Raw genomic sequence first — 17,294 nt, 5'->3', positions numbered from 1 at the left:
CTTCCATAGAATAGTTCTAGGTTGTAGGATATAAACAATATCGAAAGATATGCAGGAATGATAACACTCATAAAATAAAACGCTTTGGAAATTCATATACCTAACAGTTAATGCAAATACATGTGTAAAGTAAAACGACTGAACATGATTTTGCAAAACTTTACAAATAATCAGATGAAAGCACATATCAAATTGAGTGAAATTACTGATTTTAATACTGTTTTGACTTTATTTAAACAGTTTGGCAATTATCATCATTTATAATATCAACTTCTAGCAACACAAATCGTTGTTTTAAGATTGAATTAATAATCGGTGGATTTGAGCAAAAAGGATAGCTCTCAACATGACACCATACACTTGGCGATGATAACAATGTCTATGACAAAATAATTTTCATGCATTGCAAGCATGTAATGTTATGCAATTAACTAAAACTTAATAAACGCAAATAAATGCAACCGGTTTTCAAAAGTTATAACTCGATTGGGAAAAATCAAATATGGTTAACAAACTAAAACCGAAGGAACACATCAACTGTCAGAGGAAGACAAAGGAACAACAGGAACATTGAAGTGCAACAAAAACAAACGCCAACTACATAGAAACTATGGTTCTGCGGATGGTGTTATTCAATGAAGAAATGTTCCACTCGTATTCATATAATAAAGCTAACCTGCTACTTGTTCTTCTGTTAATGCTATCACCTGGTCTGCGTTCTGAAACGAGATTAACAAGGTTAGGGACGACATCCAAAGTTCAATGTAGGATAAAAAACTTAATTCACATAGTTTTTTCACTGACCCTCCCACCCCCCTCTTAACTTAATTTGGGAAAAATTGATTTACCAATAGGGATATATGTAAAAATCGATTTTAGATATACAAAACTTGCAGAATTTTACCCCCCCCCCTCCACCCCACCCCCAAACTATTTGATTTAAGTTTTTTATCCTACATCAATCTTTTGATGTCGTCCCTTAGTGTATGAATATGTGAAATATTTTATTGTTGTTGATTCATGGTCTTTTTCCTTTTATAGCAATGGCATTGACGGTTTTCTTTAGTTTGAATGTTCTTTTGGTTATCTTTCTTCTCTTTTTTTAAATGCATAAATAGCCATACACAATTTTGACATATACTTTTTCCAGGAATTATCCTTATTCCGTATGTCTATCTGATCTGGTCCGATTTTGATATTTTTTAAGAGCGGTCACATAATTTGGTAGACATTGTTCCCAATCTCACCATTTAGATTTTTGTAGTGATAATTCAGTTAGAAGAATTAATAAGAATTTTTGAAAAACAAGCAATTATTCCGTCTAATTTACCAATATCTCAAAAATCTTGAATAATGGCAATGTTTCTTATCACTGGAGAACTGGATATATACATTTTTGCTTGATTAAATAGAAATATTCAGGACAAGAGTACCCCCTGAGATAAATTCTTGGGTTTCTTATAAGTGCAATTCCTGGATAATGGTATGTCAGACATACGTTGACATGACCGATTAAATATCTACGTAAAATAAAAAGGATAGACATTCATGACGGTTTCATTTTTGAAATAAGAACGATAGCTCCAATTGTGAAAAACAAGATTGCATTCGAATTCCATTAGGTCGTGATAAATACATTCCACAGAAATATGATTTCAAACGGCATTAACAAAACTCTTTGTCGGTATATAATGTACAAGCAAATTTGAAACCAATATTTAATGGATTATTATGTCATCTGATTACAAATTTGTTATTGTCATATCGCTTTGAAGACTCAATCTGCAACATGATAAAGAAAACAAAACATCAAAGACCATTTTTTCTAAATATTAATTCAGACTTGTAGAAACGAGGTGGACACATGTAAGTATCACGATCCTTTACAACAGACTCATCAGCCGATCAGCATGACATTCTGTCTAAATAAATTCATATATCATTAACTGTATAACAACTCTAGATTTAGCCGACGAGGAAAGGCATGACTCGACTTTTTTTTGTATAAAATCTAGTTGGTCAATTGATCAAGTGCACTTGACACAGTGCAGGAGGATTTCTCAGGAACTATGAGTAACCTGGGTTCTGAGGAAAGGACACACAAACTATGCTTACACACATTTTAGATTAAACTAACAATAAAGCATATTCATTTCATATACTCATGTGATATTTAGTAATTTCAAAAATTACTTCAGTTATAAATACATGATTAAGTAAGTAAAAGTTCTCTATCTGCTTAATAATTCAGAATCTGTATTCGGTATATACTAAAGTATAGGTTTCTCCGAGTTATTGTATGCATTATAAGTGAGAGGTTAAGCTAGCTATAAAACTAGGTTTTGTCTACAATTTTCGACATAAGCAAGTGACATAAGGATATGACAGTTGTTTTCCATTCGTTTGATGTGTTTGAGCGTTTGATTTTACCATGTTATAAAAGACTTCGGTTTGAAATTTCCTTGGAGTTCGGTATTTTTTGTTATTTTACTTTTTTTTATAACGGATTATACATTGATTGATAACTATAATTTGAAATTTGTCAAACACTTAATTAATACTACAAAAGGTCTTGAAAATCATTCACAGTCATGATGAAACATCAACATACAAGAACAATTTAATTGCACATAACGCCGGTTTCTCCATCAATAACCATTTAATTTCAAAGAAGGGTATATTTTTTTCCTGAACAAATATTCGATCCCTAATTTGATGAAAAAATATTCTGTTCAAGCAAAGGACTAAATCATATCCTGAATCTAAAATTAAATGGTTGTTCCCTAACCCGCCGGGTTTAATAAGTGTAACTGTTGTTATCATTAGTTTGCAATTAATTTGTCAATGGAAGTGTTTGACTATAAGATTAAAGAGAGTTGAAAGATACAAAAAGAGACAGTCAAACTCAAAGTTGAAAATAAACTGACGCGGACTTGCTAAATAAGAAAAAGACCAGCAGAAAAACAAAAGTACAAAAACACAACATAGAAAACTAAATATTGTGCAACACCAAAACCGGGGGTGATCTCAGGTGCTGCAGATTGGTTAGCAGATCCTGTTCCAGACCACAATTACACAAAATATATATATGTATACCTATCATAATAGTAATGAAATTGGTATTTATAACTGAACTCTGTAGATTTAAAAACAATAAAAACTAAAACAATAATGGCAAAAATTTTTGTTCAAAGCATGTCCAGTTTGCCTAAATGCATTTATACAATCAGTCAACATAATCGAAAATAAAGCACACAAATAAGTTAGATTACTTTTAACCCATTGCTGTATATGTTAAAGTAGACTAAAGTTTTAACTTTTTACAAAAAATTATAAAGCCAATATTATTCAGTACAATTCTCAAATCTCTATGAATTTTGCCGTTTCATGTATTTCACATAAAATGTATTACACATAAACAAGTCATGTAACACTTCATATCATTCGTCTTAAAGTACTTAATACAAAAAAAAAGAATTTAGATAAGATATTATATATCTACGGTTATAAAAGATATGCAAACGTTCATGATCCTCTATGTTAAACTTAGCTAGAACTTACATGTTTAATACAAAAATATATTACAGCATGCAAATCCGTTCCAATATCACAAGTTAACTTACAATTTTAAGGTAGACTATATCGTCCATATGAGCTTTGTTTTTCTGTTTAGCTTTCTTCATGGCTGTATCGTAAATGAAGTTCTATACTAATACTAGTGTTTATGACAATCTTGATAAAGAGGAATGTTTGTCTGTCGTAGAAGATAATGATTCATAGTAGTCTGTTTTTAGGAGCCAAAAGATGTACGAGGAAGTAAATTGCACTAGACATGATTAAGGTGTGATTCTTATCAATAAATAGTACATTAAACACGGATATTGGCACTCAGTACAAAACATGAGCATCTACTTTTCATACTCATCAAAGTACTTAGTAATTACAAAAAATGCAAGTCCACGTGAGACTACTTAAAGTATAAATCAAAGAAGGTGTGGGTCAGTGCGTCGCTGAGACACGAACAAAACAACACAATAAAAGAGAAATAAAGAAACGTACAAGAATAGTATAAGTCAATGTGAACTCGTTTGAGTGTGGAAAGGTCACAATCTAACTCTATAACGGCGGGAGTTTCAATTTAAAACAACATTATCTAATTTGTGTGTTTTCGTATTTTGTACTAGGTCAACAATTATTTCTCATGGCTGCAAATTATCGTTTCTTGAACTGGACGAACAAGTAATGGTCTTTACAACATTTACAGAAATTTGCAAAATGTACAAAACCAATAAAATGTTCACAAATCATTTGTATTTAAAGGGGAAAATGTGAAAGACAACTAAACAGAAAACACGTGTATACATCCGCAGGAGTCAATATGTCATCCTTCGAAAAAAAAACCGTGTTACATGAAAATTGACAGTATCAACTATTTCAAGAAAGGAAACCGTTCAAGAACTTTGAATTTGGCTATAATGATATACTTGACAACCGTTTTCTCTCTTAATCAATTTATATAGTACATTCTATAATTCCATTTCTGTTTCTGATTCATTTTATTTACTGTCGATTATCGATTACATTTTTTTCACTGACCCCTTTACGAAAGGTTGATGAACTCGCATCATTCACTAATGTATGCTTAAATAATACAACATTAATTTTTTTGCACTTACCTTAATCTTACTATAATTAATCATCTATTTACAAATGAAATTATAGACAATTTGTTTGCTCCCTTTTCAAACAATTTAGGTAAACAATGCTATGAATTAATACCCCGATCTGCGGTCTATCAATTTCATTTTTTTTTTTAATCAACCTTAATTTAGTTGAGTTTAACACTTTTGAAGTTCATGTTAATTTTATTTGCATGAACTCAATAAAAATCTTGTGAGGATTTTCTTAACTGATAGGAAAAGTGCAAATAAAGTAAAATCACGAAAATACTGATCCCCGATACAAAACGGAAAGTCCGTAATTAAATGGCAAAGTCAAATGATAAAATACATCAATCGAAAGGACAACAAATGTCATATTCCTGACTTTGTAAAGGCACGTGCACTTAAGCATATTTTTTGTATCCCACCCCCCAATTTCAATCGATTGTAACCTTATTTTTAGTTGTTTTAGTTGCTCTTACCGAGTACTAGAATGAAGAATTTTAGGCCATGTCAAACATTGATTTCCGTTCTGATATATGCAAGCGTTATGCAACAGTGTAATCATGTAACAATTGCACAAACCTTAATCTCTCTATAATGAACTATTTGTTTACAAATGAAATTATGGTTCTTTTTTGTTTGTTTGCTATCTTTGCATAAAACTAAAGCAAACCAATTTATGAATTAAAGTTTCCGAGTATTTTTTTATTTAAAATTTTTTGACATAAAATTTTTTTTTTTAAGTACATGAATAGTCCTCGAAAGTTTATTGACATGAACTCAATGATGGACAAAACAACCAACATAAATACATTAAACATTTTTTTAAGTACATGAATACCGGGTTTTCTCAAGTTTTTATTAATATATCTCAATAATTTATTTAAATATGATTTTCAGAACATTGCTGACATATGTGATAATAAAAGTGGAATTCCGTTAAAGCCTATGAAAAACAGACATTTGAACGAAAAACAAAAAATTCCGGTCATTCTTTCGCTGATGGTTTAAGATTGACGTCCACAATGATCTCTGAAAACTTTGGACAAATGGTGATCGCAAATCGTAGTCCCGAACATGTTAATGTATATTCAAAATCTAGTGTTAGTTAAAGCCAATCAAAGATATATGGCTATAAATGTGATTTACCAGACGTGACACAATTTGTCTTTATAAGGCTTACCAATGGCACTTTATTAGAACAATTGGAAGTAGTTTTCAAAAGTACCAGGATTATAATTTAGTACGCCAGGCGCGCGTTTCGTCTACATAAGACTCATCTGTGACGCTCATATCAAAATAGTTATAAAGCCAAACAATACAAAGTTGAAGAGCATAAAGGATCCAAAATTCCAAAAAGTTGTGCCAAATACGGCTAAGGTAATCTATTCCTGGGACAAGAAAATCCTTAGTTTTTCGAAAAATTCAAAGTTTTGTATCAGCCATATCAATTCGCCGTTTCAGAATCTAATGCATTCTGGGTAAATATTTTTAAAAGCGTACCCCAAAAAGTTGTGATTGGTTTAGAATGTTCTAAACAATTGAAATCATTGAAATCCAACCAATGGAGTAACGTTATTTTCATTTTGGTGTACGAACAATGAGATTGCACATAGTCATTTAGATTCTGAAAAGGCGAATTACAAAATTGAAAAGCATTGAAAACTAAAATTACCATATGAAATTTGAAATTGCGGAACATAAACCCGAGGTACTATGTAGATTTTATTTTATTTTATTTTTTTCAAAAAAAAATATTTGTAGTAATTAAAACGTATTCTTGCTCGCAGTAATCAATACATAAACTAAACTCAATCTTTTTGTATCTTTGTTTAGCGCGGATAATAACCGCCAACTGATTTATTTGACCTGTTATTTAGTCCATATCTGTGATTATGCGTTCTGACGTGTAATGTATGCTTACGTAAAAGAACAGTACCATTATGTAACATTTGCACTTATCTTAATCTCTCTTTAATTTATCTACCATTTACAAATTTTATTATGAAATATGATTTGCTGTCTTTGCAAACAATTAAAGATGATTAATTTCTGGATTAAACTTCCGTTTTTTGTTTTTTTTTTTCAAATTTCCAAACCTTTATTACGTCAAAAATAACATTTTTGAACTACATAAATATTATTTCAAAGTTTAATGACATGAACCCAATAATTAATCTAAATTTGATTTAAGACAAATTTCTGACACATGTAATAAACAAAGTGCAATGCCTTGAAAGTTGGTAGTTTTGTAATTGAACTTTCAACTCCACATTTTTCTCCATATTGCACCGATTATAATCTCCCTTTATTTGCTCTTATTTGAACGAGAACCGGAATGTCCTTCCGCAGGGAAAGTTACCTGTCGAATAATTATATACCGTAGTCAAACTCATTTGTTTGAAAATAGCAAAATACGATGTTGTATTTTCCTGAGCTTAAAATTCATATTTCATATAAAAGATAAGGATATGTGGTATGATTGCCAATGAGACAGCAATCCATCAAATTTCAAATGATTTAGATGTAGACAACTAAAAGCAACCATACGACGTTCAACAATGAGAAAACCCCATACCATATAGTCGGATGTTAAATGTTTGAGAGTTTGATTTTGCTATTTTTTTTAGGGTCTTTCAATGTAGAAATTTTCTCGAATTTCGGTATTTTTGTTATTTTACTTTTTCGACTTAAAAAAAATTACAATTAAAAAAACAACGGAGTGCTTGATTTATTACAAAACAATTTATGAAAAACATGTATGACATACATGAATCAACAACCACTGAAGCAAGGGCTTCTGGCTAAGAATGTGACGGGGCTAAACATGTTTGTGAGCGTTGAACCCTCCACTTAACCTGGTACATTGATGTAACAGCACAAAACAAATATATAGCTTGTTGTTCGGTGTGAGCCATTGCTCGTGTTGAAGGTCGTACATTGACTTATAATGGTTTACTTTTTTAAATTGTTATCTAGATGGAGAGTTGTCTCATTGGCACTCACACCCCATCTTCCTATATCTATAAAATGTAAACATCAGTTGAAAAAAGGCTTTACTCAGGTAGGTCTGAAATATAAATGTCATAATAATTTGGATTGTATATCTATCTGTATACTATTTAACATCTTACAAGTCATTATTTCAGACTAAACATCTGGGATATGCTTCCCACTCTTGATTTTAGTGTTTAATTATCATGCATTATCTTCTTTTCTTGAAAAGAAACGCGGTAAGTATGTTAAAAACTCAAAAGCCTTGAACTAAGTTTCGATAATTTTTTCAGTTGAAGATGACCTGTGGCTAATATATCTTGATGGTATTTGTTCGCGTAATATTATCGAAGTTGGAATTCATTACATATCGTAATCACAAGAATACCAAGTGTTAATGAATAACAATAAAGAAAAAGTATCAGTTAATTTTCGGCTAGGAGAGTCATCACTCCGCGTCAGTCTGTCACGCTGACAGCCTTATTACGTTACTGTTGGTTAGAAATTGTCCAACAGGGATGTGAGATACTTGGTCTTTATCTAATTAAACCTTTCAAACAAGCAGATGAGGTTGGAATGTTTTACTGTTCCTGCCATTATTTCAAATTAAACAAATTTGTATGCCAAAGCAGAGGTCAAGATTGTCAAAAAAAAAAACAGTTCATAACGAGTGTCGAATGGTAAAACACCTCGATATTGATTGAAATTACAACAGATATGAAAAAAGTAAAATCCCAAATACTCCGAGGAAAATTCAAAACGGAAAGTCTCTTTTTCTTTAGTTACATCTTCTGACATCAGACTCGGACTTCTCTTGAACTGAATTTTAATGTGCGTATTGTTATGCGTTTACTTTTTTGCATTGGCTAGAGGTATAGGGGGAGGGTTGAGATCTCACAAACATGTTTAACCCCGCTTTTTTTGCGCCTGTCCCAAGACAGAGGAATTTCTCGCTGCATTGAAGACCTGTTGGTGACCTTCTGCTGTTGTCTATTATATGGTCGGGTTGTTGTCTCTTTTACACATTCCCCATTTCCATTCTCATTTTATTTTTATCTTATCGAATCAAAAGCTTAAACACATCAAACAAATGAACAAGAACTGTCATATTCCTGACTTGGTAGAGGCATTTTCTTTGTGTAGAAAATGGTGGATTAAAACTGGTTTTATAGCAAGCTAAACCTGACACTTGTTTGACAGTCGTATAAAGTCAAGCAATTCTATTGAAAATTCAATATACACATATATTTTTTCGTTTCATTTTTTTAACTGTCCCTTTTCAAAATGGTCGAAGAACTCGAATTATTGACTACTGTTTCAAATCAATTCATCCATTTGTAATAACATCTGTTCTTCTGGGTATTAATTTACATTATTAATTTCAGTCATATTTACAGACTTTATGCATTTCGAAATAAATAGAAAAAAGTTAGAGGTGTTTTTTTTATTATTTAGTTATATCACCTTCTAGACCGACAATTTTTATTTCTACCCGCTGACTTGAATCAGATTCATCTGTCACAATGACTATAGAAGTAAACGTCATTTTATATATTTACATTTGATCTGAAATTATGGAGCGTTATACTAAGGTATTGTGAAGGTTTCCGAATTATATGTACTTATTTATAAATAAATTCTAGCGTATTTCGACATTCCGCTCGAAGAAAGAAAATACAAGTTCCATCACTTTCGACAATTAAGTACTTATTGTTCAGCCCCAACATTGTTTATGAAACCTGTCATTTCAGGCCAAATCGAATTGCGATTATACTTTCTGAAGTGTAATGATCTGTAATATATGCTTACGTAATCCAACAGTGTGATCATGTAACATGTGCACTTATCTTAAACTTTCTGTAATTTATCATTTGTTCACAAATGAAATTATGAGTTTTTGTTTGCTGTCTTTGCAAACAATTAAAGTTAATCATTTTATATATTAAAACTTCCGTTTGCTTTCTTTGAATTCGAAAACTTTTTTTACATCAAAATTAACATCTTTGAAGTACATGAAAATTTCTCAAAATTTAATGACTAAACTGTATTATTGAATTAAATTTGATTTTCAGAACGTTGCTGACATGTGTGATAACCAAAGTACATAGCATTAAAAGCCTGTGAGAATTGAAATGAATGCGACATATTCGCATAATTCAAGCGTGTTCAATATTCAGTTATCAGTCAATCTATATATCAGATCATATCATGCTTTTTCTTTCGACAATTTGGTATTTCTTGTTTAGCGCGCAAAATCACAGCCAAATTGGGTGTTTATCATGTTTATGTGAAGTGTCAGTTTAAACCGAAACGAACTGTGATTATACGTCCGAAAGTGTAATTTATGAATACATAACTTAACAGTGCACTCGTGCTTCATTTTGCAGTTACTACAATCTCTTTTTATTTTATCATTTGTTCACAAATTTAATTATGGATTAAAAGTTCCGTTTGTTTCCTTTGGAATTCAAAACTTTTTTCACAACAAAATTAATATTTTGGTAGTGAACGAAAAGTCACAATAGTTTAATGACATGACCTCAATAATTGACATCTGCATGAATGCCATTTGACATTTTTGAACAGCATGAATATTTCTCAATATTTCTTTAATGAAATGACCTCAACAATTCACCTTTATTTGCTGACATATTTGTTAAACAAAGTGCAATGCCTTCTAAACTTATCAAAGTTTGGCACAAAAACCATGTATATCGATTTTTCTTCCGCTGATGGTTTTAGATTGACGTCAACTATAGTCAATTCTTTCAAAGGAAACCTGGGACGACTAATAAATAAAAATCATAGTCTATATAAAATGTATAGGTATATTCATATGATAGTGTTGGTTAAAACCTATCGAGGATTAAATTCTCCCTCGCCCTGCTCGTCCGAATTTAAAGTATTTAATCTCTAAATTCAATAGGCTATGAACAAGACAAACACAGATATAGGATTAGTTGCTCGCAGTAACATCTTATTTTCTCTTGCGATACAATATTTTATTTTACTTTATTGTACATATATCTTCGATTGAAAAAAATATATAAATACATGACATAACATTGTTCCTCTTTCGCATCGTTTCTTTTTCCTCGGCTAATACCTCCAACGCCTGTACGTACAATAAACATAGCAGCAACTGCATATATACCTATGTGACCAACTTCAATTCGACGTAACTGCGAGCACCTTCGATACTAATACATTTAAATGCCAAACTTTATATAGTACCATTAAACCCCACCCGTAAAAACCGCTAAAACTTTCCTCGTGCCTCCTGCACCTAACATCAAATTTATAAATAGTACATACTATTACAAAACCAGTATCCGAACTAGTTATACTAGTTCCCATCTATAAATAATTACTACAAATAGCGAACGGGAAAAATCCTATTTCAAACGAAATAAAATACATTACCTGACTATAAATTTGATATACCAGATGTGGCGCGTTTCATGTGCATAAAGCAAAACAATAGAGCATTAAAAATCATAGTCCTAAATGTGTGCCAAGTGCAGTTATAAAGAAGAGGCCTGAGAAGTTTACAGTCGTTCAAAATTCTTGAGTCAATTTTGATAAAATACACACCAAGGGAGAAACCTGTCGGAGTCACTCGAACTTGAAACGGAATGGAACCTGGTATGTCGACAGGTTAGGCTTTGCCTAATATGCATGTATTAAACACCATCTAAATTAAGATTTGACCTAGATGAACTAGGGTTTACTGCGTCAAATTTCTTTCTTGAATGATAATCACTTGATGTTTTCATAACCAGCAGTACTTTTGGTATTATAAGAGAGGGACGAAAGAATATCAGTGAAAAAAGTAAAATAATAAAAATATCAAACTCTGAGGAAAATTTCAAACCGAAATTCCCAGAGCAAATGGCAAAATCAATATCTCAAACATATCAAACGAATGGATAACAAGTCATGCCCTGACTTGGTACAGGCATTTTTTTATATAGAAATTAATATATAGTGGATTAAATCTGATTTCATAGGTCCATATGAACTTAATTTAGAAAAAAAAAGTTACATCATACAAAATCGTTTAAAATCAAGCTTAGGTGATTCGGTCATTCATCAGAATCTAAAGTTATAGCTAATTACTAAGACAATGGCCGTAAAAAACATTCTACTCCGATTATCGTTTTCCCAGGTGATCGATCATATCGGAAGAAAATAGATCCGATTGTCGCCAATTATTTTGGATCACTTTTTAGATGAGTACACGCACTGAAGAATTAGGGTTAATCTAGAAATTCCTTTGATTCATTGAAATAACATTTATCGATTTGAAAACTAGTTGCATTATAGGTTTGAGGTATAAATAATAAGATTTACCACGAAATACCTGGAATTAGATTAGTATTGTGCTGCATTTATTCTTACAATAGAATATCTCAAAATTAATCAAAACTGAACAAAAGGTTAGTTTGGTATTTTTTATAAAACAGTCGACATTTTTTACTAATTTGCAAGGATTTTAATAGCTGTTGCATTTTTCCTCCACTAAGAAAATCTTAGATAGCATATTCATATTCAAGGCTATTCTTCTTTAATTTTCAGGATAGTGTACTGCCTATTTCAATCTTTAGAACTGCTTCTTTAAGATTGTTCCTTTCTTGGTGAATTCAACACTTGTGTATATACTCATGAAAAAACTCATAATAGATACCAGGATTAAATTTTGTATTTACGCCAGACGCGCATTCCGTCTACATCAGTGACGCTCGAATTCAAAAAGTTAAAAAGGCCTAATAAAGTACGGAGATGAAGAGCATTGAGGACCAAAATTCCTAAAAGTTTTGAGAATTTATTGCACTATTATCTAAATGTTCATCCAAGGTAGGTCTGCAGGGGCGGATCCAGCCATTTTAAGAAGGGTGATTCCTAACCCAGGACAAAATGGGGGGATTCCAACTACATGTCCCTATTCAAATGCATTGATAGTCCAAAAAAGGGAAGTTCTAACCCCCGGACACCCCCCCCCCCTTTTTTTGGATATGCGCCTGGTCTGAAATATAACTGTCATAACAGTTTGGATTGTATATCTATCTGTATATTATAGCAAATCATTATGTCAGACTAAACATCTGGAATATGCTTCCCACTGTTGATTTTAGTGTTTAATTATCATTCAGTAAACATTATCTTTCTTCGTTGAAAAAAATACAAATGCATTAAGTTTGATAAAAATAATCAAAGCCTTGAACTAAGTTCCGATAATTGTTTCAGTTGAAGACGACCTATGCCATATATATCTTAAAAGAGGTCGGTCATTTAAAGACGTATCAACCGTATCATATACGTTGACGTATCCGTATCTGCAGATATACCAAAATAAACAGTATGTGATCCCAAGCTTTAATTTTATGGACTTTGAATTATGCAAATGGGTAACTGATTAATTTCTAATGCAGAAATTTACAAAACATTAGGAAATATCGAGTGTTTGTGGAATATGTAACCCGACTTTTAAGGATGTTTGCTTGTCATGTTTTGGAATTTTTGTCAGATTTTCGAAATCCTCTGGTTTTATCCATTTGAATGCCTTAAAAAAAATTGCCCACGAACCCTCATTTTTCTTTTTATAAATCTTTTACATGTATAATTATGACATTTGTAAAAGTCTTATAAAATCTTATTTATTTTTTACTACTTTTTGATACTTTAACTGGTCAATGATAAAGCTATGGAAAATCAAGAGAGAACATTTTTCCGCCAGAATTATATGGCTAATATCTCAAAAACAAGCACATTGACCCCTATATATTTTTTGCTTTTTTGATTCCTCAATTTATCCCCTATCAATATATACTAGTTTTATGGAAAGTTATTTATTTTCAAACTGAGCAGCAAACATCCTTAAAGAAATTCAGGATAGTTGGGACAGTTTACAGGCATGATAGGAGTGAATACGGAAAAGTTGTTTGTGTATGAACTTGTGCTCACGTAGAAACAAATTGTTATTTGATAAATAGAGTGATACTCAGTACTTTTCTATAACCTTTATGATAAAATCGCAAATGAACAATATTCAAAGTTCCTTACATTTTTTTTATTCATGTAAGATCTTGAAATATTTTTTTAACTAGATTATTAAAGGATTGTGTACAATATTCGTATACCTGCCCTTCATTGGCACATTTTTAAGGGCATGTACAAGTTGTTTATAGAACCCCTTATCTTTTTTTACAAAACACCACTATGACAAATAAAAGATTTGTATAGTCTAATTATACAAATCCTTGGACAAATATGTTTGATTCTTTCGAAGAGATTCCACTTTTTTTTAAATGAAGCATGGTCTTATTAATAAGCTCGGGATCATATAATATATTTTGATATAAAAGCAGATGCGGAAACGTCAACGTATACGATACGGTTGATACGTTTGTAAATGACTGACCTCTAATGGTATATGTTCGTATTATTTGATCGAACTCGGATTTCATCAAACATCTTTAACGTGAGTATAACCAGTGCTAATGATATAAATACATAGATTAAGTATCTGTAAATTGTAGGTTTAGAGAGTCATAACGAGGCATTAGTCGGCCAAGCTGACAGATACATCACGTAATTAATGGTCATATATTGTCTAAGATAAATATAATATAAACTTGGACAACGTTTAATATCTTCTGTTCTACCACATCTTCTTTGGACATTTTAAGATCCTATATATATATAAGAAGATGTGGTATAACTGCCAATGAGACAACTCTCCATCCAAGTAACAATTTATAAACGTAAACCATTATAGGTCAAGGTACAGCTTTCAACACGAAGCCTTGGCTCACACCGAACAGCAAGCTATAAAGGGCACAAAAATGACAAGTGTAAAACCATTCTAACGTGAAAACCAACGTTCTAATCTGTATAAAATAAAGGCAACAGTAGTATACCGCTGTTCAGAACTCATAAATCCATGGACAAAAAACAAAATCGGGGTAACAAACTAAAATTGAGGCAAACGCATTAAATATAAGAGGACAACGACACGACATTAAAATGTAACACACACACACACAAACACAGAACCGGACTAAGCATTAGACAAAATCCTTTGAGAATAAAAAAATATAACATCAAAACCAAATACATGAATTTGGGATATATAAGTACCGTGACACGTCTTATAGTAATGTGAATTCACACTAAAAAAATAAGAGAAAACAAACGACACAACGGAAACACAACGTTAAAATGTAACACACACAGAAACGAACTATAATATAACAATGGCCATATTCCTGACTTGGTACAGGGCATTTTTAAAGGAAAAAATGGTGGGTTGAACCTGGTTTTGTGGCATGCCAAACCTCCCTCTTTTATGGTCATGTGAAATATAACATTAAAATGACAACACAACATTACAGGACTACAATATAAATAAATAGGAGAACACAATTGATAAAGAAACACACGAATAATAGCTAACAAAAGGCAACAAGTTTTAAAAAAATTTAATACACCAGAAGTGCATTTTGTCCACACAAGAGTCACCAGTGACGTCAGAAACAAAAGTTTGAAAGCCGAAACAAGTACAAAGTTGAACATAAAAAAAAAAAAAAAAAAAAAAATCGCTGATTTTCAGGCTGATACACGTAGTTAAACACGAGGGAAATTTTATTTCTAACAGACCTAGACGAACATGCTAAACGTTGAATCTTATGACACCATTACATTGAGTGAAATAACTCTTGGTTTAGCACTGCTGTAAACGATATTGAAGCTTTGAAAATTGATATCAATTTAGATGTTTGAAATCGATTGCATTGCTCGGCACATGTTGCATGCTAAACTGAATATTATAACACAGTAACATTGGGTAAAATCCCTCCTGGCTGAGCACTTCCCAAATGATCTTGAGGCTGTAAAAATATAATCTAAATTTAAAGGTATGAAAATTCATTTCTCGACAAGGTTGTGACCAAAATATTTAGAGCCCAAACATATAATAGCCAAAAAAAACCTAACAGAAAAGTTTGAGCTGGAATTTATAAAATAAATTATTTCAAATACAATATTTGAGAACCTAAAAGTCCAAAAGGGTTTAAGAAGCTACGTTAATCATTATCTTTTTCTGAGCAGAAAATCCTTACTATTTCGAAATATTCCAAGTTTTGTAGACAGTTTATTTATATTTATGACCAAATCCATGATATTGCTAAACAACACAAAAGTGCTGACTACTGTACAATTGACATCCTCAGGTATAATTGATATCTCAAAATCACGTTAGTCCGTGCATAACGGTATTGGGAACTAGATCATACCTCGGTATGAGTGGTGATGGAACGCAATTGTTTGTACTCAGAATTCCATAATATTATATTCTTTTTTAGTATTTATTAGAATTATGAATATATTCTGACATTATTTTTCAGTATTTATCAGAATGATGATATCATTCATGTCATTCTGGGACATTATTTTTTCAGTATTTATAAGAATGATGATAACATTTTGTGACATTATTTTTTTCAGTATTTATCAGAATGATGATAACATTCTGTGACATTATTTTTTTCAGTATTTATCAGAATTATGAATATATTCTGGGACATTATTTTTTCAGTATTTATCAGAATGATGATATAATTCTGTGACATTATTTTTTCAGTATTTATCAGAATGAAGATAATTAACATTCTGTGACATTATTTTTCAGTATTTATCAGAATGATGATAACATTCTGTGACATTATTTTTCAGTATTTATCAGAATGATGATAACATTCTGTGACATTATTTTTCAGTATTTATCAGAATGATGATATCATTCTGTGACATTATTTTACAATATTTATCAGAATGATGATATCATTCTGTGATGATGATATCATTCTGTGACATTATTTTTCAGTATTTATCAGAATGATGATATCATTCTGTGACATTATTTTTCAGTATTTATCCATTATTTTTCAGTATTTATCAGAATGATGATATCATTCTGTGACATTATTTTTCAGTATTTATCAGAATGATGATATCATTCTGTGACATTATTTTTTCAGAATTTATCAGAATGATGATAACATTCTGTGACATTATTTTTCAGTATTTATCAGAATGATGATAACATTTTGTGACATTATGTTTTCAGTATTTATCAGAATGATGATAACATTCTGTGACATTATTTTTTTCAGTATTTATCAGAATTATGAATATATTCTGGGACATTATTTTTTCAGTATTTATCAGAATGATGATAACATTCTGTGACATTATTTTTCAGTATTTATCAGAAGGATGATAACATTCTGTGACATTATTTTTCAGTATTTATCAGAAGGATGATAATATTCTGTGACATTATTTTTCAATATTTATCAGAAGGATGATAACATTCTGTGACATTATTTTTCAGTATTTATCAGAAGGATGATAACATTCTGTGACATTATTTTTCAGTATTTATCAGAATGATGATAACATTCTGTGACATTATTTTTCAGTATTTATCAGAAGGATGATATCATTCTGTGACATTATTTTTTCAGTATTTATCAGAATGATGATAACATTCTGTGACATTATTTTTCAGTATTTATCAGAAGGATGATAACATTATGTGACATTATTTTTCAGTATTTATCAGAATGATGATAA

At 31.1% G+C, this 17,294-nt stretch overlaps 1 protein-coding gene across 3 annotated transcripts in view; it reads right to left on the bottom strand.

Annotated features, from left to right (window-relative positions):
* LOC143044926 (calmodulin-A) overlaps positions 1–17,294 on the bottom strand; it is a 43,621-nt gene that overhangs the window by 14,551 nt on the left and 11,776 nt on the right. Inside the window, exons 1-2 of one of the 3 annotated variants that reach the window (XM_076217186.1) lie at positions 3,624–3,781; positions 677–719 (exon numbers count right to left, since the gene is read on the bottom strand). In XM_076217186.1, coding sequence (XP_076073301.1) covers positions 677–719; positions 3,624–3,683 — 103 coding nt within the window. In that variant the 5' untranslated portion in view covers positions 3,684–3,781. Of the gene's footprint in view, positions 1–676; positions 720–3,623; positions 3,782–17,294 lie in introns of those variants that run through there. The other 2 variants (XM_076217187.1, XM_076217189.1) reach the window with 2 other exon arrangements.

This window comes from Mytilus galloprovincialis, chromosome 9 (assembly GCF_965363235.1).
Source record: "Mytilus galloprovincialis chromosome 9, xbMytGall1.hap1.1, whole genome shotgun sequence".
Taxonomy (NCBI): domain Eukaryota; kingdom Metazoa; phylum Mollusca; class Bivalvia; order Mytilida; family Mytilidae; genus Mytilus; species Mytilus galloprovincialis.
The sequence above is the reverse complement of the archived record's forward strand: the minus strand, read 5'-3'. Positions and strand labels throughout refer to the sequence as shown.